This window comes from Perna viridis, chromosome 1 (assembly GCF_037379345.1).
Source record: "Perna viridis isolate PV_CMFRI_1.1 ecotype Kerala chromosome 1, ASM3737934v1, whole genome shotgun sequence".
NCBI lineage: Eukaryota > Metazoa > Mollusca > Bivalvia > Mytilida > Mytilidae > Perna > Perna viridis.
The window spans coordinates 48395445-48419436 of record NC_142445.1 but is presented as its reverse complement, the minus strand read 5'-3'; the positions used below and the strand labels follow the sequence as shown (position 1 = coordinate 48419436).

Sequence of the window (23992 nt, the reverse complement as noted above, 5' to 3'; positions counted from 1 at the left end):
ATTGCCCTTGAAAGGTTAATCATGGCGTTTTTTTTTTTTTTACAGTTTTCAATCAGTATCTTGAAAACTATGATATATAGAAAGAAACTTTCAATTGCTGAAATGATCCTTATGATAAGGCATACAGAAGTGTGTTGAGATCGAAGTTGTCAGACGACTCCTTTGTTAAAATTATTGCCCGTGAAAGACGAAAAATGATGTTTTAGCAGTTTTCAGTCAATATCTTGAAAACTATACTAGATTAAAAAAAATCTCTTGGAACTTTGTATGTAATATATATGCGAATGCTGAGGGTCATTTACTTTTTATGCCATTAGAAGTTTTGTACCTCAAAGCAAGATAGATCAATCTGGTCTGTTCACTGGCTTGTTGTTAGTTAAAGTGTGATCTTGGGTTTAGGAGTAAGATCACGTGATGTTCTGTTTTTATGGTGTGACGTAATAGGCTGGAATGAAAACCAAGTTAACACAATATAACTTTATTAAAATAGATGTTTCTTGTATGGCGGCCGTTGTCCAAGTGGCCGAATTTACCAAACATAAAGTTATGTTTTCACTCCAGGTGAGGCCCATTGAAGGAAAATAGCTATATACACAAAGAGCAAATATATTAAAACCCCTTATTGAACCTCTATGAAAAAATATGTGAAAAGCCATTTCATGTCACCTAATCCACCTATGTTAAGTGCTAGGACGCAGTCCTTAATCCGGATATGCTATAATCTTATCCCTGATTTTGTATAGCCTTAATTATACAGTTGATTATCAAGTCTTGGTATCTATTTAGTCTTACGTAAGATATTTACATACTTAAAACATGTTGGCACTACAGCATTATGTTTCTTTTTAAATATATGTTTATTAAAATACTTGTGAAACAATATTAAGTTTAGGTGACTGGCTTGGACATTACAATGTACAAACATGAAAAATATCAAATGAAACAATAAAGAAAATTTAGGTGACTGGCTTGGACATTACAATGTACAAACATGAAAAATATCAAATGAAACAATAAAGAAAAATATATGCATATTATGTACAAGAAGGGATGATGGCTTGTTTTCCCTATCACAAATACTCCCCTCATTAAGGTTTCTTTGTCCTCAAAGAACAAAGCTAATTGTCAAATAAATAGTAAAATGACTGATCAAAACAACATTCACATCCGATACCATCAGATGGCAAGTCACACGAAGAGGCAGAAGACCATGCCCAACGCATACAATGTTTATATATTGAGAACTTTAGCCAAAGAGGTACGTCTGTAAAAGATCTCCCTAGCTATGTGGTTGGTTTGTAAATTTTTTTTTTTTTTATTTGACTACTTGGAAAAAGTTGTTATGCACTATCAATATATAACAAGTAAATGGTGACTTGAACATGTGTTTTAAGCATCTTGCTTTGATGGGATTTATTGAAATTAGATCAGGTACATGTAAGGTGTGTTTAGTGTGTGTATTTATAATGTTGAGGCCTGACAATTGAATGTGTAATCTGGTGAAGATGGTGCCGGAGATTCTCATGTTAGAAATATTGTGTGGATTTGATATTTCCCAGTCTTGTGGACATAAAGGTAGATCTATAAGTGGAACAGTTATACAGTGTATACCATTACTGATCTCTAACAAAACTTTGGTACAATGTTTGGTGCAAAATTGTTTGTAAAAATAGTGAATAACACCAAAAAATGCAATAATGGTGAAAGCTGACATCGTGATGGAAGACCATTGATAGATGTGTGGTGTGAATGAAATTTGAATGCTTTCTGTGGTTGTCAGTGGTGAAAACTTGTAATGAAATGTTGGTGGTGTTTGAGGAGTAACAAAAGCATGTGTTGATGGTACTTTTTGCAGTAAGACTAATGCAGCTGTTAGTGCTCTAACCTTGTTAAACAGAATGACACAGCTAACACTTACTAAAAGTGATAAGCCTAGAGCAGCAATTGAAAAAATGCCATGTAGACTTGGCCATGAGTCATTAACATCTATGTCACCTTCCAGCAGAGGCTCTGACAAAGATGTAAATACTTTTCTATCTTGCTTTACTGCTGTAGCAATTCTTTTTAAACTTAAATGCAATTTACTGTCTTGTGCCAGCATGGATGAAAATGAGTGGTTGTATAACTGAATGTTTGGAAGTGAGATGTCTACTGGCTGTGTAAAAGTTGTATCTCCTAAAATGGAGTTGTAAGTGTCTGATGAAAAGAAGTGTTGTATTAACGCAAGGTTTACAGGGTGTACAATAGTTATTTTATCTGTGTGATTCTGACATTTTCCAATTTTAGCAGGAATAAACAATAAATCAGTTTTGACAGAGCATAAACATGGAACCTGTACAAGGCAAAATGCACATCCCTTGTTTATTTGGTGTCCTGAGGGACAATCGAATGAAATAGTTTTTGTTTGATAAACTAACAACATGTCAGAGGTTAATTCTTGTACCTCAGGTTGTATTGTATTTGTAATGAATCTGAAGTCGCATTCTGAATGTACTTTTTGTTTGTCATTGTACAGTAATGCAATTGAACAAGTGGGTGCAACCGAAGATAAAAGTGGAAATGAATTTTTGCAAAGTAATGTTTCTGATCCTTCACATGATTTAACATAGTTGTTTGTGAGCTCTGCAAATTGTCTGTTGTCTGATGAAATTATCAAGTATTCTGGAAGATTTAAAAGCTGTGTGGCATGATTGCTTGAAGTGTTTATAGGTACAGGGTATGTATGTATTTTGTATAATGTAAGAGGTGTTAAAAAGGTTGATATAGGAAATTTGATACTGATGAATAAAAAGTTGTGATGTCGTGCATATAGGATGTTCGCATGTGCATAGTAAAAAGATGGATCTGTGCTTGCTAGAAAAAATCCCTTGTACTTAGAATTCAAAATATTTTGAATATGTTGTAAGGTCATCTTTAGAATATGTGGCTTTAACAAAAATGGTGACAATTTTCCCTTAATTAATTCGTGTATTGCCAACTTGAGTTCTTCTAAATATTTGTTAATTTCTGTTGTTTCATTCATTTGCTTAATCAGAAAGTTTGACAGTTTCATGTTAATTCGTTCGAAATGGGCAACGAATTTAGCTGTTTCTTTTGTAATATTCTTAATACCTTCATAGTTGTTTTCAATACCTTTGATTACATTGTCAAACCTATCATTTGTTTTTTCCATGAATGAGGACAATAATTCATCATGATGTATAAGGTCTTTTGCAAAAGCATTGTTCTTATGGATCAAAATGTTTATGTGTTTAGCCAATCGGTTGACATCATCTACGGTTGCTGTGCCGAATAGAGATTTTGAAATGGATCCTATAAAATCAAACAATCCACGGCGAGTTCTAGATTCAGTGTCAGATTTAATTGTCACATCTGTATGCTTTAACATGTTATGTACCATGTCCACTGTTTGGTTTAAATTTGTCGATACTTGTGTCCTTATCGCTGATAACTGTGACACTACTTGATTTAAGATGAAACAATTGCTATGTATAATATCACACTGTTTAAATACTTCATGTCCTTGTTTTCTTGGTAAGGGTATTTTAAAAGTATGAGTCCAATATTCACAGCTGGGTAGTAGTTTAGCTTGTTTGGTAAAGAACACTCCATAGTTAATACGTTGTAAGCTCTCTCTGTCTGTTGACATACCCTCGACCATACTTATTATCATGAGAAGGCAGGCAAATCTTAGTACTCCTATTGAAAACAAAGATGAAGAAATTTTAAGACGGCAGTGTTTATCGTTTAAGGGAGGATCCATTCCCTAATAGCACTATGTAACATGAGAACGAGCTCATAATTTTGACAAACACTACACTAGAAATCATAGAAGAGAAAAATGTAAGAAGAGTACATAGGAAGTGCCTTACAATCTCACATCTAACTTGTAGATCAAATCAGGCATAGATGAGCAATCAAAAATGAAGTGAAGTTGTTTGCAATTGTTAAATGCAAAATGCTTTAATGTAAAATGAAAACACTTGAAAGTGAAATGCAAAACACTGTAGTGTGAATTGTAAAATGCTTCTATGTTAACTATAACAATAGACATGTGAAATGAAAAATGATTATCCAGTAAAAATGTGTAATGTAAAAATAAATTGTATTCCTATAAATGGCAATATGAAGTTTTCACTATTCCATTTATTTTGCCTTGTGTGTAAGACTCATTTTCTGAAGCAGGGATTTCTATGTGGACGTTTTCGTTTCCTACCCTGTTGTGTTTTTGTTGCATGGTAATGGGTAATGGTATCCTCTGACAAGTTTTCTGCAGGTTGCCATGATGAACCCGTATAACCTTTCCATTTGATGAGGTACTCCTTTTTACCATTGACCGTTTTTGAACGAAGGATTTTTTCTATGGGATATTCCCTGTCATCTATTTGAACCGCTGGCTCATTGTTTGTGTTTTCATTTTTGTCTATGTTTTCATTATTGTGTTGTTGCTGTGGTATGTTTGGTTGTACTGGTCTGGGTAATTCTGGACGTGGGACGTCTGGTCCTGGTGCATTTAAATTTTGTCTGTGATCTGGATCATGGTAATGTTTGAGTCTATTTGCATTGATTAAACTCTTGATTTCTTTGTTTGTACCACACCTTCGAAGTTTGTAAGTGTAGTTTGGACCCTTGTCAACAATGTAAAATGGTCCATCTTGTTTTTTGTACAGTTTGGATGAGTACCCTACTGGAACTCTTGGAGTGTAAAGAAGCACTCTGTCATTGATTTTAAAGTCTGGAACTCCTGTGTTTTTGTCATAATGTTGTTTCTGTTGTTGTTGTGCAATGGCTAAGTTTTCAGTTGCAATTGTTTTGGCAATTTTCAAATTGTTGAGAATGTTGTCAATGTGTTTTTTCAAATTTTTGTTTAGATCTTCTCGTGGAATGAGATTTGCATCAAAAAATATGTTCATCTCTTTTCCAAAAACAAGATGATATGGTGAAAATTGTGATGATGCTGATGGTGTCATACGAAATGCCATGAGTACTCCTGGTAATAACTCAGGCCAGTTGGATTGTGACTCATCTACTACAGTTCGTAAGCATTGTATGATGGTTTTGTTTGTGCGTTCTGCTATGGAGTTTGTTTGTGGATGGTATGAACTTGTGAAACTATGTTTGACATTGAAAATGTGGTTAACTGCTGCCACAAGTTTGCTCATGAAACCTTGTCCTCTATCAGTGCAAATAGAGTGTGGACTTCCATAGCGTGTAAAAATTTCTTTGTACATGACTGTAGCAATTTCTTCAGCAGTTTCAGATCTAACAGGATGAGCTTCAACCCATTTACTGAAAGAATCTACTATGATCAATATAAAGCGATAACCTTGTTTTGTTTCTTTTTTGAATGGACCAATCAAGTCCATGTGCCATCTTGAAAAGGTGTCTGTGATTGGCATTGGTGTCATTGGAACTCTTTTTGAGTGTGGTGGGTACTTTGCTTTTTGACATGGATCACAAGCTTTACAGTAATCTGCTACAGCTTGATACATGCCTGGGAAGAAGTATTTTTGCTGTATTGACCTGTATGTGCGATCAAATCCAAAGTGTCCTTGATCATGGTATGCTTTCATAAGATCATTTCGAAGTGTGCGTGGTAATGCAAGTTGTTTAATGAATCTGTCATGTTTTTGTTTTCCCTTGTACCTTGGTTCATATTGGTGGTACAGGACTCCATCTTGCATGATGTACTGATTTGCTTCAATTGTGATTTTGCGTGCCATTTTTTCATCATCTGGTAAGTCTTGTGATTTAAGGTATGTGTACAAATGACAAAAGTCTGTACATTCACTTTGTAGTTTGCCTATGTCAACTGGTATAATGTCTGAAACTGTGACTTCCGCAATTGTTGGTGGTTTTGTTACTGTTGGTTCATTGTAAAGAAATGTCACTTCAAGTGCATCATTGTCTGTACTGTTCATGGAGTTGACAGTGGGTATGCTATCCTCTGGCTCAGTGACATCAACCTCCCGTGTCTCAGGATAGCTACGCCTTGAGAGACAGTCAGCAACTACATTGCTTTTGCCCTCTCTGTACAAAATCTCCATATCATACCCTTGTAACAGAACTGACCATCTAGCCAAACGACCAGAACTTTGTTTGATGTTGTTAAGAAATTTGAGTGCTCTGTGATCAGTGTAAACTTGGAAATGTTTGCATGCTAAATATACATGGTAGTGTTTTATTCCTTCTAGGATTGCTAAACATTCATGTTCACTAGCTGACCATTTTCTTTCAGCTTCTGTCATACTTCTACCACCATAAGCTATGACTTTTTCTTGTTTGTTTTCATGTAACTGTGAAAGGTAATAGCCGATAGCTGTGCCGCTTGCATCTGTGGTGAGAATGAAGTCTTTGGACATGTCTGGGTATGCTAGTATTGGTGCTGATGTAAGTGCATGTTTTAATGTGTCAAATGCCGATTGACATTGCTCTGTCCATTGAAATGTAACACTTTCTTTTGTTAAGTTTGTAAGTGGACTTGCAATTTTGCTGAAACCTTTGACAAACCGCCTGTAATACCCACATAAACCCAGAAAGCTTTTTATGTCCTTTTCATTTTTTGGAACTGGAAAAGATTTTACTGCTTCAATTTTTTCATGATCAACTTCAACACCTTGTTTTGATATTTTGTGGCCCAAGTAGATGACATTTTTGCGAGCGAACTGACATTTGCTTGGATTGAGTGTAAGGTTTGCTGCTATCAATCTATCAAAAACCAGTTGTAAATGTTTTAAATGTTCCTCAAATGTTTTACTGAACAGCAAAATGTCATCAACATAGACTAGTGCAATTTGGTAGTTCAGACGATGTAGCACTTGTGTCAGCAGGTGTTGAAATGATGAAGGTGCTGCTGCTAAACCAAATGGTAGACGTTTCCATTGGTATACCCCACTAGGTGTAACAAAGGCTGATTTTTGTGCAGTAGCTGGATCTAATGGACATTGCCAATAGCCTGACAACAGATCCAGTGTGCTGAATATCTTAGCCTGGGAACGCCCTAGGGAGTCTAGCACATCTTCAATGCGTGGCAGTGGAAAAAATTTTGGCTTTGTAACTTTGTTCAGTGCACGAAAATCACAGCAAAATCTAAGTTCACCATTTTTCTTTTTGCACATTACCACTGGAGCTGCCCACTCACTGTTTGACTCTTCAATTATGTCATGTTTTAGCATTTTTTCTAGCTGTTTGTTCATTGTATCTAAGACTGTTGGTGATTGTCTGTAAAATCTTTTTCTGATTGGTGTTGCATCTCCTGTATCTATTGTGTGTTTGTATAGATCAGTTAAACCTAATTCAGTTAGATCTCTTGCAAATGCTTTTCTGTTTTTGTGTAAAAATGCTAAAAGCAATGTTTTTTGTTCTTCTGTTAAGTCTGAGTGGCTCAAGTCAAAATCTAAACATGGTTGATCTTCGGTATGATTCATGGTACATGTAGTGTGTTGGTTTTCATCATTTGGTGGGTCTTGTAATGGTGTGATTGAATTGGATTCAACTTGACAGACTGATGCAACAACTACATTTGCTGGTAAATGTATGTTTTTCTTTGTTGGGTTCATGATCCTGATGCATGAGTCACCCGTTTCATCTAGTTTGACTAAGCATTTTGCGCCTGCGAGTGATTGTGTTGGTAGGTTTTGTAAAGGTTCTAGAAGTGCAATGGTATTCTTGAGATGTGACACTTTAATTGGTATATCAACTTGATGCATTGGTTTGATTTTCATGTGTCTTTTTGTTCTAGCTAAGCCACTGTCTAATGCAATAGAGTGTGTGATTGGAATTTCTTCACTGTCTGGTTCTGGGATGTGTAAAGTATGTGTTGGACAATCAATGTTTGCTCTGTGTTTTGTTAAAAAGTCAAATCCAAGAATCAGACTCTGTTGCATTTTTGGAAAAACATGAAACTTGTATATGAAGGACATGTGTCCTATGTTGAAAGACAAAAGTATGAGACCTATGATTGAATGATGTTCACCTCCTACACCTACAGCATCTTGAACGTGGCATTTTTGTATTTGTGAGAGGTCAAAATTTAAAGATTTGAGAAGGTTGAGGGAACAACAACTGATGGTCGCTCCTGTGTCAACTAATGCCTTAACATTTTGACCTTTGACAGTGATGTGTACTGAATTGCCCCTTAATGCTGAGATTTGTAAAACATGATTTGAATTTGAGATGATTTCTTTGTTCAAAGATTTTGTAATGTTAGTCTGTTTTGTGATTTGCCTTTTTCTGACTAGTCAATTTTGGTTTTGTTGATTTTGTTGTTGTTCTCGTTCTCTTTGCCAGCATACCTCTTTGTAATGACCTAATTTTTCACAATGACGACATTTAACATTGAATGCAGGACACTTTCTCCTATCCCTTACATGTGACTTACCACAGTAGATGCACTTTGATTGTGACTGCTGTCCTGACCTGTCTTGACCCCTTGACCGGTACTGTCCCTTTTTTTCATGTGAAAATGCCATCACCTCTTCTTTAAATGCAGATCGAATACCTTCTACAATGGAAGAACATAAATCATTAATAGAAGTAGCATTGGAAGTATTGTTCGTACATGTATTTTGTGCTGCTTGATGCTGAACGGTCATATTTACTGGTACAGGTGTTGCTGGTGAACACTCTGCCACACTTGTTGCTAACTGTATAGCTTGTCTAAGCTGGTTCATGGTTTTGGGATCTTTTCCCACAACAAACGGTTTAATATTGTGCTGCAATCCATGAACTGTTAAACCTATAATTGTTTCTTCACTCATATTTTGCACTCCATTTTGTAAGTTTTGGACACGTGTTAAGTATTGTATCCCAGTCTCATGTGGATATTGCTGCAACCTATACAGCTCAGTGTTGGTATTTCTTTGTTTAAATCTCTCTAGAAAGGAGGCTTTTAAAAGATCAATGTCCTTTTTCGTTCCCTCAGGCAACGAATGGTACCAGGTTAATGCCTGACCCTGAATGTGAAATGGAAAAGAGGCTGCTGCAGCCGGTTTATCATGACCATTTATTTGTATATAATTTTCAAACATGGTCCACCACAGTGATGGGACTTGGGTGGTCTCGTCATGAAAATGTTGTAGAATTATATGCGCCATATTTCGCCTTCTTAAATTATTAATGACTTCGATATTAGAATTTGTGTTACTGATACCACTTGATTCTGACTCTACAGGAGTAGGTTGACTAATCTGTCTAGACTGTTGCTGTTGGTCCAGTGAATCTGTAATTTCTTCGAGTAATTGGTCAACTGGATCCTGGGTCTCCTGGGCTGTTTGACTTCTGGTTTTGATGAAGTTAGTTGGTGTGGCCCCCTGTTTAGCACTGCCTTGATTTCTTGACATGTAGAGCGTCGTACAGGAATCACTTGTTCTCTACCATTTGTGATCTTGGGTTTAGGAGTAAGATCACGTGATGTTCTGTTTTTATGGTGTGACGTAATAGGCTGGAATGAAAACCCAGTTAACACAATATAACTTTATTAAAATAGATGTTTCTTGTATGGCGGCCGTTGTCCAAGTGGCCGAATTTACCAAACATAAAGTTATGTTTTCACTCCAGGTGAGGCCCATTGAAGGAAAATAGCTATATACACAAAGAGCAAATATATTAAAACCCCTTATTGAACCTCTATGAAAAAATATGTGAAAAGCCATTTCATGTCACCTAATCCACCTATGTTAAGTGCTAGGACGCAGTCCTTAATCCGGATATGCTATAATCTTATCCCTGATTTTGTATAGCCTTAATTATACAGTTGATTATCAAGTCTTGGTATCTATTTAGTCTTACGTAAGATATTTACATACTTAAAACATGTTGGCACTACAGCATTATGTTTCTTTTTAAATATATGTTTATTAAAATACTTGTGAAACAATATTAAGTTTAGGTGACTGGCTTGGACATTACAATGTACAAACATGAAAAATATCAAATGAAACAATAAAGAAAATTTAGGTGACTGGCTTGGACATTACAATGTACAAACATGAAAAATATCAAATGAAACAATAAAGAAAAATATATGCATATTATGTACAAGAAGGGATGATGGCTTGTTTTCCCTATCACAAAAGGATAAGTTAATATTTTTCAGTAAATTGTAAACAGACAACATAATGGATGGTTGTATATGGTGTATATCTCCCTTTCCATAGGATGACGAATAAACAACATAGAAATCCGCTTCATTTGATATAATGATGTTTTTCCCCAACATTTCGTCACATCCCATATCATATCGAGAAGTACTATCTGATTGATTAGGATCCATTTCAACACGTAGTTACACCGGAAGCCATTTCTGTACCTCTACATGCCGGATAATTATAATATATGAATAAAAAATAAGTAAAAACAATTAAACACAATAACTTAGAAATAGAATTGAATACAAATAAAAGTGGTCTCAAATAAGTATACATCTTGATGGATGTAACAGTTCTGCGCTACGGAAGACAAGGTATTACCTGAATCATAAGTATTTTAGGTTTCAGAATAAGTTCTAGACAGTTGTTGCATTAAAGTAATCCATGACTGTTTTAATCTTTAATTTTCCATCTGTGGCCTACACTGCGTCCTCATCTTCGTGGGTCAATAGTGCAACTATTAGACAATCTGCTTCTTTGAGGTTTTTCTTGTTTTTCTTTACTAGAATTTAAAAAAAATGTATGTAAAGTTCACAACAAATGGATACGGCCACCCCGCCAACTCTAAATTTTAAATGAGGTGGAATTACATTACATTACTACTATAAGTTAATTAAGAACTACGAAATTCAAATTTAAATTGAAACTTCAAATCATTCCAGTTCATATTTCTAGCGTTATTATTTTAGTTTTTGTTTCTTTTATCCTCAGTTTTTATGTGTAATCTATTTTATTCGGTTCGCTACGTTGTATATGTAGAACGTTTCACATTGAGGTCATGTTTTTAGATTATGACGTATTTGAATTATCCCATTGCTTACTCTTCGGTATTTTTTTGCCGATACAGGTTAAGACAAACAGGAAGTTGAATGCCGACTGATTTGGAAGTTTACATACCATACAACAAATCAAGTTAAAGCTGCACACATATTTCAGATCATCCTATGAAGTGAACGACGAATATTTCCAATCCCCCCCCCACCCCCCCCCCCCCCAAAAAAAAAAAAAACAAAAAACAAAACAAAACAAAACAAAACAAAACCGTTACAGCAAACGGGAAATTGTTGACAAACTAGCCAAAAAATAGTGAACCAGACAGAAGAGGGTGCACACTCCATTTATTGATAACATTGACACCTTACTTTCTCTAAATTTTTCATCCATTTCTTTATAACAAAGTACATTATAACAGTCTAATTTTTTTAGGTGTAATAGAAAATAAGGAAGGGCGATTTGTACACGACAGTATCATAGCAATTTCATTCGTATAACTTGACGAAGTAAGCAGACATAATAACTGCAAATGCACAGCTTTTACGAATTTAACATTGCTCTTTACACTTAAATGTGGTGCTTGAAATTAATGTTAAGGGTTAAAAAGCATATGCTTTCTACAAAAGTTGATGATTTTTAGTAATGTGTTTACCCAACCGCTCGGTTCCTCCCACCATTGGAATTGTGATCTTTTTCTGGATATACAGCGGCATGTGATTTAGAACATGTAACATTTAGTCTTTTTTACCTTGTCTGTGTGTTTGATCAGTTAGTAGTTACGAATTAGTTCCGGTGATATTTATTTTCGATATTCAGGATGCTTTTCCAATATTTTGTTTCGAACGCTCCCTCAGGGATGTATTTGATTTAAAAAAAGAAACGACAATTAGTGTTCGCGGTTTGCGAAATAAGAGAAAATAAATCGCCTAGAATAGGTCTATAGTAAAGATGACTTCACATGTTATGTGTTTATGTTTCAACTGAAATGCTGAAGAAAGTTTCCAGTGTAAAACTCTTCTGATACAATAGATAAGTCATAAAAAAGTCTTGCATTTGACCGAGTCACAGCATAAACTGTAGTTGGAAAAACTGCGTAAAAATTATCAGAACAGAGTAAGGTCAAGTTATGATGATAAAATAACGACACGTTATAAAGGTCACAAATATATACAATTGAATGTGGCGCAATTGAATTTATTTGAGACTATCATGTCTAGTATGACCAACTCGATAACCGTCAAATTGACGTTATAAGATAAAATAATATTTTGTCAAGTAAAAGAGCATGGTTTATTACTATTGAAAAGTCATTTGTTTGATCAAAACAATATGGATTATTTTCTTATCGATCATGATGGTGACATGTGAGTTACATGACAGAGACTGTATCTTTCTTCTTGCTGTTATTATTCTCTTCGTGAATATGTGATCATTTTAATCAGCAGTCAATGATGAAACGTGGTTTTATGCATTAAAAATGTAAACATCTTTGCATTGTTATAATTATGTTTAATTCTCAGGTATGAAACAAATTTAGTTTCCAAAGTTCGTGATAATTGTGATAAATGCGATAACATTTAGAAAAATATTAAATTTCATTAAGTAAGTTGACGTCAAGGTTTATTTCATTCAAACTGCTGAATACGAGACTTCTTTTAAATACACTTTGCAAGAAGATACTCTTAAAGATAAATGATATAACAGAAACGAAGCCTTTCTTATATAACCTTTAACACTCCTTTATGAATAAATACTTATTCAGAACAAATACAAAACCTTTCGAGAAAGACGCATTTATAAATATAATTGCACAATTATATCTAGGAAATACTTGGTATTGATTTGTTTAAATAAAAAAAAAAGAGTTTAGGAAGGGTTTACAATTTATACAAAACTTCTCTGAAACTATTTGACCAATCAAAACCAGACTTGGTATGAATGTTTCTTGGGATATGCTGCATAGAACTGTTGTGGAATTTTTTATTCGTCGAAAAAACATGGCCACTGTAACTAAAAATAGAACATTGGGGTCAGACAGTAGTTTTTCACTAGATAACCAAAACAGTTCTGTTCAGCTAAATTCTGACATTGATAAAAGTGTTCAGCATGATGTGATCTATCTGTAGTCAAATTTTGGTATTAATCCGTTAAGGCATGTTGGAGTTATTGCCCTTTTTCAACGATTTTTGCTATTTTAATGTTATTTCTTTCAAAATCTTCTCCTCTGTCACTATAGCTACTTGACCAAACAAAACCAGACTTGGTATGAATATTCCTTGGGATATCCTGCATAGAATGATGTGGGGATTTTTGATTCGTCGAAAAACATGGTCGCTGTTTCTAAAAATAGAACACAGGTGTCAGACAGTAGTTTTCGCATATATCTCCGAAACCGTTAGGTTTAGCTAAATTCTGACAAGGTAAAAGTGCTCAGCATGATGAGATCTATCTGTGGTCAAATATTCGTTTAAATCCGTTTAGCCATGCTGGAGTTATTGCCCTTTTTGTCGTCTTTTTGCCATTTTTAATGTTTTTTTCTATCAAAAATCTTCTCCTCTGACATTATTCGATCAATCGGAACCAAACTTGGTATGCATGTTCCTTGATGTATCCTGCATAGAACTGATGTGGGAACCTTTGCTCCATTGAAAAACATGGTCGCTGTTACTAAAAATTGAACATAGGGTCAGACAGTAGTTTTTCGTATATATCTCTAAAACCGTTAGGTTTAGCCAAATTATTTCAATAGCTGAAATGATCCTTATTATTAGGACTACAAAAGTCTTCAGGGATAAAAGTTGTCAGACGACTCCTTGTAAAGTTATTGCCATTGACTGAAAATGAAGGTTTTTTTTTTTTTTTTTTTTTTTTTTTTTTTACAGTTTTCTGTCAATATCTTGAAGACTATGATAGATTAAAAGAAACTTCAATTGTTGAAATGATCCTTATGATAAATACCACGAAAGATTTCTGAGTCAAAACTTTTTGTTAAATTTATTGCCTTTGAAAGACAAAATTCAAGAAGGTGAGCGATTCAGGCTTAAATAACTTAAATTCTTATGTTATGTCAAAAAGTATACTGATAAATCTTCAGCTTGAGCATAAATTCATTGATTATGAATAGGATATTGCAAGTGCTATTTTCTTTAAATTTATAAAACATTACAGGTTGGCCATTTTGCTTTCAATTGCGATAACTTTTTTTCAGGTTCATGATAGAAATAAAGCTGTCAAACATTAATGAAAAAAAAGACGTCCTTTCTCAAATTAACAGTAACATTTAAGTGTACCGATTTCTCCATCAAATGTAAAAAAAACACTATAATTGTAAAAATAGGAATAAAACTGGTCTTTACATAACGAACAAGTCTTGAACTTCTTGTATAAATTTCTATTGTGAGTTAAAATGTGGATGAAGCAACTATAAATAAAGTATATTAACAGACTAAAAAGTAAAAAAATAGATAAATCACCAACTTATTATTTGTTTTTAGAATTGCTAGTACATTGTAAGAACTTACATCCAGGAAATAACAATCAGCCTAATTCCAAAGTGATGTTAAAATTCCATCACAAAATAAAATTCAAATTGGAAAAGTGCCAAATATGTTTACTTTAACATGTTTTAATGGACCAAGGAGGAAAAACTATTTCCAAGAAGACATTTAAAAATAAACTGTCTAATAAATCAGGGACTTCCCGAAAAAATTGCATGGTTAACGAGGACAGTCCAACTAACAGAGCGCAAATCCAAAATTAATTATTTTTTTAAAAGGTTATATGCGATGACGCATTTTTTGCGTTTCACTAATATCTGTTCCCTTTTCTATTGTGGAGGGGTATTTTTTCGGGGGAGGGTTTTTTTCGGCCTTTGTTTTGTACAATTTGTTCTCAGTCTGTTGACCTTTTGGGGTTCTTAGTGTTGCTTATTCATGGATTGCACAGGGAAGTATCTGCGATACTTTCCTCTCCTTCTCTATACACGTGAACTGTGTTTATCACTCATATTAAAATTCTTTATACGCAAAAAAAAGCGGTAGTGTAATGGCGCTACAAACAAGTTTGAATAGTGAGGCCATAGCCAGCACTCCACAGTTTAGTTTAGTTTCTCACTTTTGGCTAGGATGAAAAATGACATAAATGGAAACCGGTGGTTGCTATAGTGATTAAAAATGAAGAATCTATTGTTGATAAAACATTTTCTGAAAAAAGGGGACTTTTAAAAGTATTTTGCAATGTTTTATATATTTTCAATGTTGAAGGGGCTTTTTTTCAATGACAATTTGACTTCATTGTGAAAGTGAAAGTAAGTCAATTTTTCACCATGCTAAATTTAATAAGTGGATTACAACGTGAAATAGCTCAAAATCTAACCGGCGATGCCCATATGAGGAAGGGTTTTCGAAGGAAAACGTTTGAACAGTTTCAGGGGATGAAATAAAAATTGCAGATATTTTGTGGGAAATTTGATATTTTTAAACCTGATTTTATGAACTTTTTTGTAAATTTTCGCATATTTTTGCATGGTTTCTATAGTAACCCTATATGCTGTGGGTAATTTTTTTCCAGAAAATTTTTACTGCATCCTGAAGGCCTTGGCTAGAGTTATTTCTAAATATATAGATTTACAGATGCTCGACATTTTTTTAAAGTGATAAATGTTACAAAGCAACAGATTACAAGACCAAAATTAGGCAGTTCTACAATACTGTGAAGTGCTGGCATACTTGCCCGAAATGTTTACGGTTCGACCTATACGGTCTTGTTAAGCTGCGCCCTGTGAAGCATTTTTTGTAAGCAATGTTGATGCCAGTTTAAGCGTGTCATAATCACTTCAACGTTCAGTACAATAGTGTTTTTATTTTTGCAAATTTTTAAAACTCTTAAAGATCATGACACACATAGAAACAATCTCTAAAATAATTTATATTGCACCAATGCCCAAGTTATTCCTTTAGAGAAAAAGAGGACAACAACTGTGCAAGCTACTCCACTAAGTTTTTTGTTTTTTGGTAAGAACATAAATAAAAAAAAAAATAATATATCATGAATGAAGCGCTGTTCTGACATTTATGAAGCGAACTATAATTTGTGTGAAAATGCGAGTTGTTTCACATGTCACACGCATTCATAAAACCCTTACAGAATTTCATTTTTATATTTTTGTCTAGTTTGAATGGGATTTGATATAATATATATTTCATGTTCACAAAGCATCATATTTTGTAACAAGCAAACAAAAAAAAAAAAAAAAAAAAAACCAAAAAAAAAAAACTAAAAAACTAAATGGCACACCAAACAGGTGAATTTTGCTCATGATTCGGCATTTTAATTAATTTTGTTTGTAAAGAATGGTTCGATAAAAAAGAAAAGAAACCAAACCAGAAACCGAAATGCATGAAACGAAATAAAAATCAAAAACCCATTCAGAACATCTATAAAACACAACTGATATTGTTACTTTGTATACATGACGTGTATGCTATTATTAGTATGACTGTAATGTTTGTATTAAATATCCTTTTACGTTAATAAAAACAATCTTACTGTATACTTCTATTCCCCATACTCAGTTAAAATCCCGACTTAAAAACATTATACATCGTTGTTTTTCCAAAAAAAATGGTACACTTAGATACAAATATATAGTTTTTGGTAGAGATTCCTCATATTTTGCAAGAAATAATTCCAAATCATCTTCCAAATATACAGAGGAAGATGTTTACTAAATGCTGGAATGTTTAATCGACAACATATTTGTCCAGTGTGGTGGACGTATTTTTCAACAAACGGTCGGCATTCCAATGGGAACAAATTGTGCTCCATTACTTGCTGACCTTTTCATTTCCTCTTATGAGGCTGACTTTATGGCTGATCTAATCCAAAAGAAAGAACATATTTCAGCTAGATCCTTTAATTTCAGTTTCCGCTATATATATATATATATATATATGACGTATTATCTTTAAACAATTCTAATTTCGGGGATTTGACACATCGCATCTACCCCAAAGAACTTGAGATAAAGGATACTACAGACACTGTGAGGTCAGCCTCATATTTTTACCTACACTTAGAAATCGATGGTAAAGGAAAACTATTGACCAAACTTTAAGACAAACGTGATGACTTTTCATTCAAAATTGTCAACTTTTCTTTCATCTGTGGCAACATCCCTTCAGCACCTGCGTATGGAGTGAGTGTTCATATCACAACTCATACTACGCAGACTTTTTGTATCGCGCTAGAACTCTAACAAATAGGCTTCTGGAACAGGGTTATGTTGCTACAAGATTAAAGTCATCACAACAGAAGTTTTATGGTCGTCATCATGAACTCGTGGATCGTTATGGTGTATCCATCTGCACCATGAAAACTGATTTATTCAACGGGTCATAGCTTTCCTTTCCTCGTTTGTCTACCCCGGACTTTACGTTTTATGAGCCATTCGGCGGTTGTTTCTAGATAAGCAGAGGACGCTTACCCTACTGATACACCTGGTCCATGTTCCCAGTTTTTAGTGGAGTCCGAGTTGCTCATTTACTTTTGTTACTTTGTATGTATGATTTTAGTTACTTTATGTTCTTTGATGTGTATGTCTGTTTTCCATATCTGGCCTTTGTCCCTGGATTACATTCTTTTGATTACCGCTATAACCTTGGTTTCCTTGATTACTTTTTGACCATATTTCAAAGATGTAAGTTAAATGTTAAGTTTCTGATGTCCATGCTTTTGTACGTTGATGACATGTTTTACTGTCACGTATGAAGCAATTGTTATATTAGTTTGTTTAACTTCATTTCATCTGAGTACGGTTACCAGATTTCGTTTTTCTTTGGCTGAGCATTTTATGAAAAGTATTATACTTAATGTACAAACGGGTATCTAACCAGAAGAGGTACTGCTCACCCTTTCAGAGCATCCGAGATTAATCCGTTTTTTTTTTGTTTTTTTTTTGTTTTTGTTTTGTTTTGTTTTTTGTTTTGGATTCATGCTGTTCGTCTTCCATTGATTTTTACTTTTTGTCTTTCTTCTTATTTGTTCCTGTGTCAGTTTATGTTTTTTTTTCTGACCGTTTGTTTTGTCCATAGATTTTCCCTTTTTTGTATCTCCCCTTTTGACACTTCGGTAGATTTCTCTCTTCCAACTGAGATTTATAACAAGATAACACATTGTACATATATCTATTATATTGATATTTAATTTTTTGGAATATTAATACTTTGTCATTGCCTTTTGTGGAATACCATGGGCGATATGAGCAAAAACCATTGGTAGACTAAGTTTAGTACTACTTCCTAGCTACAGCTTAATTTTGTTTTACTGTATAATATTCATAGGAAGATATGATCATAAAGCTGTTTTGATAGTATTTGTTAGTTTTGTCGAATTGTGTCGTCGATAAAAGTCTAAAGTCGTCAGCAAAACTACATTTTTGATGTATACCTATTGTGTGGCAGGAAAATATGTAAGTGACTCAGAATGTTTCAAACATTTGAGTTCCGTTGAGTAAATCATATCAAAGTGTGTGTTTTCATTTAGAATAAATGTACGGACGACATGAAATTAACCCTACACGTACATAACAGTTTTCAGGGTTTGCTAATAAAATATCCTCAGTATAGTCATATTATTATGGTCAACCCTTCAGTAATGATGTAAATATTTATGTTAGACAGCTAACATTAATTCTTTATTGTTCTTGTCTTGAACAGAAAATGTCAGTCCTTTCATGGAAAAGTGCCAAATAATATGATAGACCAATTGCTTTACTTTTTCTAATAAAGGACATTAAGGAAAATAAAAGATGATCTTAGCCTTTTATAGATAGCGATACATTAAAAAAATAAAAATGGTACTGATACGTATTCATAGACATTTACTAACTACTGACTAAACAAGCTTACATTATTGGCATCGACATGTACAATAATATCATTAGTTAGAACGACCATAGTCTGTATAAGATTAAATTTCTCTTTTAACATAACAAACATAAAAAGATTACTATTATAGCGGAACATCGATCCTATCACTGCTTTAAAACCAAGTTTTTAGTTAGGTGTGAAACAAAACATGGCATCTGGGTGGGATTGTCAGCTCCGCTATAGTTAGGCTTAAAGTTCATCCCAACTTTTCTGTTGACTCTTGTCAGTACTTTGTAGAAATCTTCTCCCTTCTTCATTTTAAAAATTTCCTCTGCCAAAACCCTGACAAATGATGAACCAGTCTTTGTATTTCTAAATGCTGCATATCCTTAAAAAAGAGAAACATAAATGCTTTGTTTTTTAAAGGTGGTAACATGAAACATAGAAATGCAAATAATCTTTTTATTTTCATTATGTTTATTTTGTTTGAACCAATATTCTGAAAGGTATAAACAGACGAGTGATGTATAATATTTCACAATTTCAAGATTGTGCTTTTTGGATTTATAGTCTTGTCGTTCTCTTATAGACTGAAGAAAAAAAGTTTTTAGGGAGTAGTTTATAGGTTTGTGAAAGAGATTAACTCGCTCACAAACTTAAGATAAACAAAATTATTTTGTTTTGAAATATTTGTTGAATAAAACTGTGTGTATTTGATCTAGTATTTACCGTCAGATGTTGCACAAACTGCTAGGAAGTCAGCTTCGTTTGGTATTCTGACAATGTCTCCATATATTTTGTCATAATCTGTATACTGTGCAGTGCAGTCTGGTTGATTAGGGTCGCCTCGACGTGTTCTCTTGTTTACCCCGGAACCAATTTCAGTACCTCTACAAGCCTAAATATTAACAAACAGGAATGTGTTTCATGCAATCGAATTAATGAGTTCTTTGATTGTCATAGTGAGATCAATCCAACCATGAGTGCACAATGGCATTACCTTCTTTTGTTTTAACACTGATCTGAACTCACGAAAGCGACTTGGCGGGTGTTTTTAGACTACAGATCATAAAGAGGCTGAATATATCATTTGAGCCATATTGATCAAGTAGAACAGAAATTATTCTATTATTTTTCGATTGACAGCAGCCAATCCTTACAACATCGGAATTTTTATGGCCTTATTATAAGGACCATTTCATCAACTCAACGCTTATTTCTGTCTATTGATTATTTCAAGAAAATAGCTACAAGCTGCTAAAAGTAACTTTTCAGCTTCTAGAAAAAGATGCCGAAAGAATTCTGGCGAATGAACTTGGTTACAATCTATCGAAAGGTTTCAGTGAAGAGTTTTACGGGGAAGATATAACCTTACTAGTTTAAAACTGTATTATTTCTTATCAGGTACTAAAACTCGTTGTATTCTGTAACATATGATTTTTTTTTCTAAGTCGTTACATTTTTATGAATATAGAATGGATATTATCACATATGTATCACTGTTCATACCTGAATCAAAAATATTTTAGGCTTCAGAATAAGCTCTTCACAATTAGATGCATTGAAGTGATCCATGATAGTTTTAATCTTCACTTCTCTGTCTGTTGTGTAAATTACACCCTTATTTCCATGAGTAAGTAATGCAACTATCAAACAACCTGCTGTTTTTAGGGTTTCTTTGTCTTCCTTAACTGAAACACGTGTTCAGGTGTTCTAAATTTTATGACTGAATACACTTTTTTAAAGGATCAACTAAATATTCTGACAATAAAAGTAGGCCAAAGGTTTAACTGTAATGACTTTTATTTGGTTTGTTTGTTTGTTTGTTTGTTTTGTTTTTGTGTTTTGATTTGGAAACATCCAAATATATTAAATGAGGAAAATGTATCCATGTGACATCAAAGACATTTTTAAACGAGGGTAAGGTAATAACAAAATTTCAATTGATAAAACCTAGGCAATATTTAAAAGGAAAGTCTGTATAACAAGTAGCAATATAAGGGTAAAAGCCAAAAATTTGGAAACAGTCGCAATCGTAACGGCTTGGTAAAGGCATTTCCAGAATGACGTGTAATCAAGGGAACCAAGATTCTATCGGAAAACAAAAGAATGTTATCTAGGGACAAAGACTAGATATGGGAAACAGACAAACAAACAAAAAAAATATGAAATAACCAAAATAATACATACAAAGTAACAAAAGTAAATGAGCAACTCGGACTCCACTAAACTGGGGTCATGGACCAGGTGCACCGATAACGTAACCGTGGTCTGCTTTTCTAGAAACAACTTGCTAGTTAAAAGTCTAGTTCAGGTAGACGAAAGAGGAAAGGAAAACCATGACACGTTGAGCAGAGCAGTTCTCATGGTGCAGATACACCGTAACGATCCACGAGTTCATAGTGACGACCATAAAACTTCTGTAGTGATGACTTCAATTTTGTAGCAACATAACCCTGTTCCATAAGTCTAATTGTAAGAAGTCTGGCGTGGTACAAAAGTATGTGTAGTAATGGCAAGCTCTATCATAACGTATGAGCTGTGATATTAAAACCCCATACGCAAGTGCTGAATGGGGATGTTACCACAAATGAAAGGAAAGCTGACAACGCGGAATGAAAAGTCATCGCGTTTATCGTATAGTTTGGTCTTAAAAGAGGCTTCATTCACAGTGTCTGTACTATCACAAGTTCTTTGGTGTAGATACGATATACAAAATACCCGAAACTATGATTGTTTAACGATAATATGTCATCTATATAGCGGAAACTCAGATTAAATGATCTAACTACACAATATCCTTCTTTTGGATCAAATCAGCTAAAATGTCAGCTCATTAAGGGAAGAAAAAGGTCAGCAAGTAGAGGAGCACAATTGTTTCAATTAGGAAATGCCGACCATTTGTTCAAAAACGCGCCTACCCCACTTGACAAATATGTTGTCGATAAAAGATTCCGACATTTTGAAAACATCTTCTTTGGTGTATTTGGAAGATGATTTGGAATCGTTTTTACAAAGTATAAGGAATCTCTAACAAGAACTGTTAGTGAAAGGTGGTTTAAATTAGGTTTTATAGCTCACGAAACATCTTGCTTTCATCACGGTTCATCATTACGGGTATATTTCATTACAAATGGGCAGCATAATATTGCAATAAGTCAAAATCAGTAGACATAACATAACAGAAGATATGAACAACAAATAATTTACAATAAAATTCAAAAGTAAATCCAAGAGGAGCTTCGAAATTATTTTGAATTTTGTGGGGAAGACACGTCAAGTTTCAGATGAAAATAATAATATACAAGTTAAAACTGCAGAACATTAATCGTTAGACAATATTAAAATTTATCAGAAACAGAATCGTCTCCAATAAAATATGGATATCGGAGATACAACTATTTAGGCAGCGTATGAGATGTATTTTCCAATAACCAATATCAAAAAGCCCATCTCTAGGGTGACGGTGACGTCTTAAGAAGTCAAAATAGTCGTTACAAGCTCTGAAATACCTTAATAACTGAAAAAATATAAACACCATTATGCAGGGAGGCTTTATAATACTGCATAAGAATGGGAAATTTGTAAATCGTCTCCTTTGTCGTATAGTTTTGTACATTGCCTACTGTCGTCAAATTCGAAGCGAAGTTTTTAAAATGACGCGAAAGATGCTGCATCAGTAGTCTTTAAAATTTCTTGTTCTTATAAATAAATAAACGGAACCCATTCTCCAAATCCAGGATTATCAACGGAGAGAACATCGATGTCAGGTATGGTTCATCACAAGGCTCAACAAATATAAACCATATACATGTAATGTTTAAGACCCACAAGAACAAACATTCTATTGCCAAATAAGGGGTCTTATAGTAGTTTAGTTAAGTAGTCAAATAATAAAATCTTACTCTCTTCAAATTTTTCTTCCATATCACTATACGTCGCGTCATTAAGGAGATCGCAATCAAAGTCTAGCTCCTGAAATCTTTGATATAAAGACGAGGCATCAACGTCACTTCCTGTACGGTCGGGCAAATTGAGGTTGCTGGCAAATTCAGTGTTATTTATAATGACAACAATCCCTGAACCTATTGGATAATCTTCTTTGTCCAAGTGAGATTTAGAAATTGAACTAAAATGTAACATTGTACTTAAATTGAATGATAACAATAGACGATGTTTTTTCCCAGATAAATGCAGTTACTAGTCATTAAACATTACAAATTGAAAACATGGATATATACTAAATTAGATTATACATGGTTTAGTACAAAAAGGAAAATAAAGACTTCATACAGAAAAAATGTTTGAACTTCTATGTTTATGACAAAGACTTATTGTACAAAGATTACTTATGTAGAGAGTATTATCATGATACATTGACTGCTCAAGAGACATTTATATTTCCTGAAACATTGACAATCGCTGTGTTTATTTCTTCAGGTTTGTGAAAGTTTGAATCTTGATAAAATCCTTTAAAGATAAACTGAAGTCACAATGGGTGCATTTTAACGGCAGAAAGATCATTATGAATTATTTTATGATTATTTTAAAACATTTTTTAACATTCTTTCAACATTTCCCGTTGGCAGGATGACACGGTATTATAAAAAAGAAAAAACATTTTGTAAGTAATGCAGCGACTATAATTAAAAGACGGGATTGAAAGCTTCTTGATGTTGATTTTATCATTCAACAAACATATATTCGATCAAGTCATCAAGGTAGTCATAATTTACATTACTGATTAATTTCACCTAACAGTACTGTCGTTTCCATTATCTTCCAGAGTTTTTGTTGCTGTTTCTTTCTGTGGTTTCCCTGGATTCGCATCAAGTTGATCGTCCATTCTTGTTTTTTTTTTTTCTGAGTAAAATAACATTTTATTTTTCGAGTAAATAATACTGTTTAGTCATGTTAGTGTATTTCATATAAAATATGATATTAAACAGTGACAACAAAATAAATATTCGGTATAAACTTATTTTTAATATAAAATATGAGAAAACCTTTAGAATAAATATTTTTTGTAAAGTATTTAAAACAGATAATTCTTATCAGAGTTGTATTTCAGGAAAACAAATCAGATTTTGAATGGTATGGAATTACTTCATTTCACTTTATGTTTCAAAATTTATGTTGATAAAATCATACCTTATTCGCTGGGTCTAACCAAGTTAAACTTGAACTAGGTACAATGCAATC

At 33.7% G+C, this 23992-nt stretch overlaps 2 protein-coding genes across 2 annotated transcripts; both read right to left on the bottom strand.

The window, feature by feature from the left end:
* Nucleotides 1-399: 399 nt before the first annotated feature.
* On the bottom strand, nucleotides 400-9117 carry LOC148629112 (uncharacterized). Its single transcript, XM_088544172.1, has 2 exons — nucleotides 8381-9117; nucleotides 400-3699 (listed from the first exon to the last, which is right to left on the bottom strand). The coding sequence occupies exons 1-2, from the start codon at nucleotides 9093-9095 to the stop codon at nucleotides 1316-1318; spliced, it is 3099 nt and encodes a 1032-aa protein (XP_088400298.1). The 5' UTR covers nucleotides 9096-9117; the 3' UTR covers nucleotides 400-1315.
* An 8797-nt stretch (nucleotides 9118-17914) lies between these two features.
* On the bottom strand, nucleotides 17915-23699 carry LOC148629111 (caspase-3-like). Its single transcript, XM_088544114.1, has 5 exons — nucleotides 23545-23699; nucleotides 22696-22919; nucleotides 20300-20481; nucleotides 19520-19688; nucleotides 17915-19178 (listed from the first exon to the last, which is right to left on the bottom strand). Exons 1-5 carry the CDS (start codon nucleotides 23667-23669, stop codon nucleotides 18955-18957), a joined length of 924 nt encoding a protein of 307 aa, XP_088400240.1. The 5' UTR covers nucleotides 23670-23699; the 3' UTR covers nucleotides 17915-18954.
* Nucleotides 23700-23992: the final 293 nt, after the last annotated feature.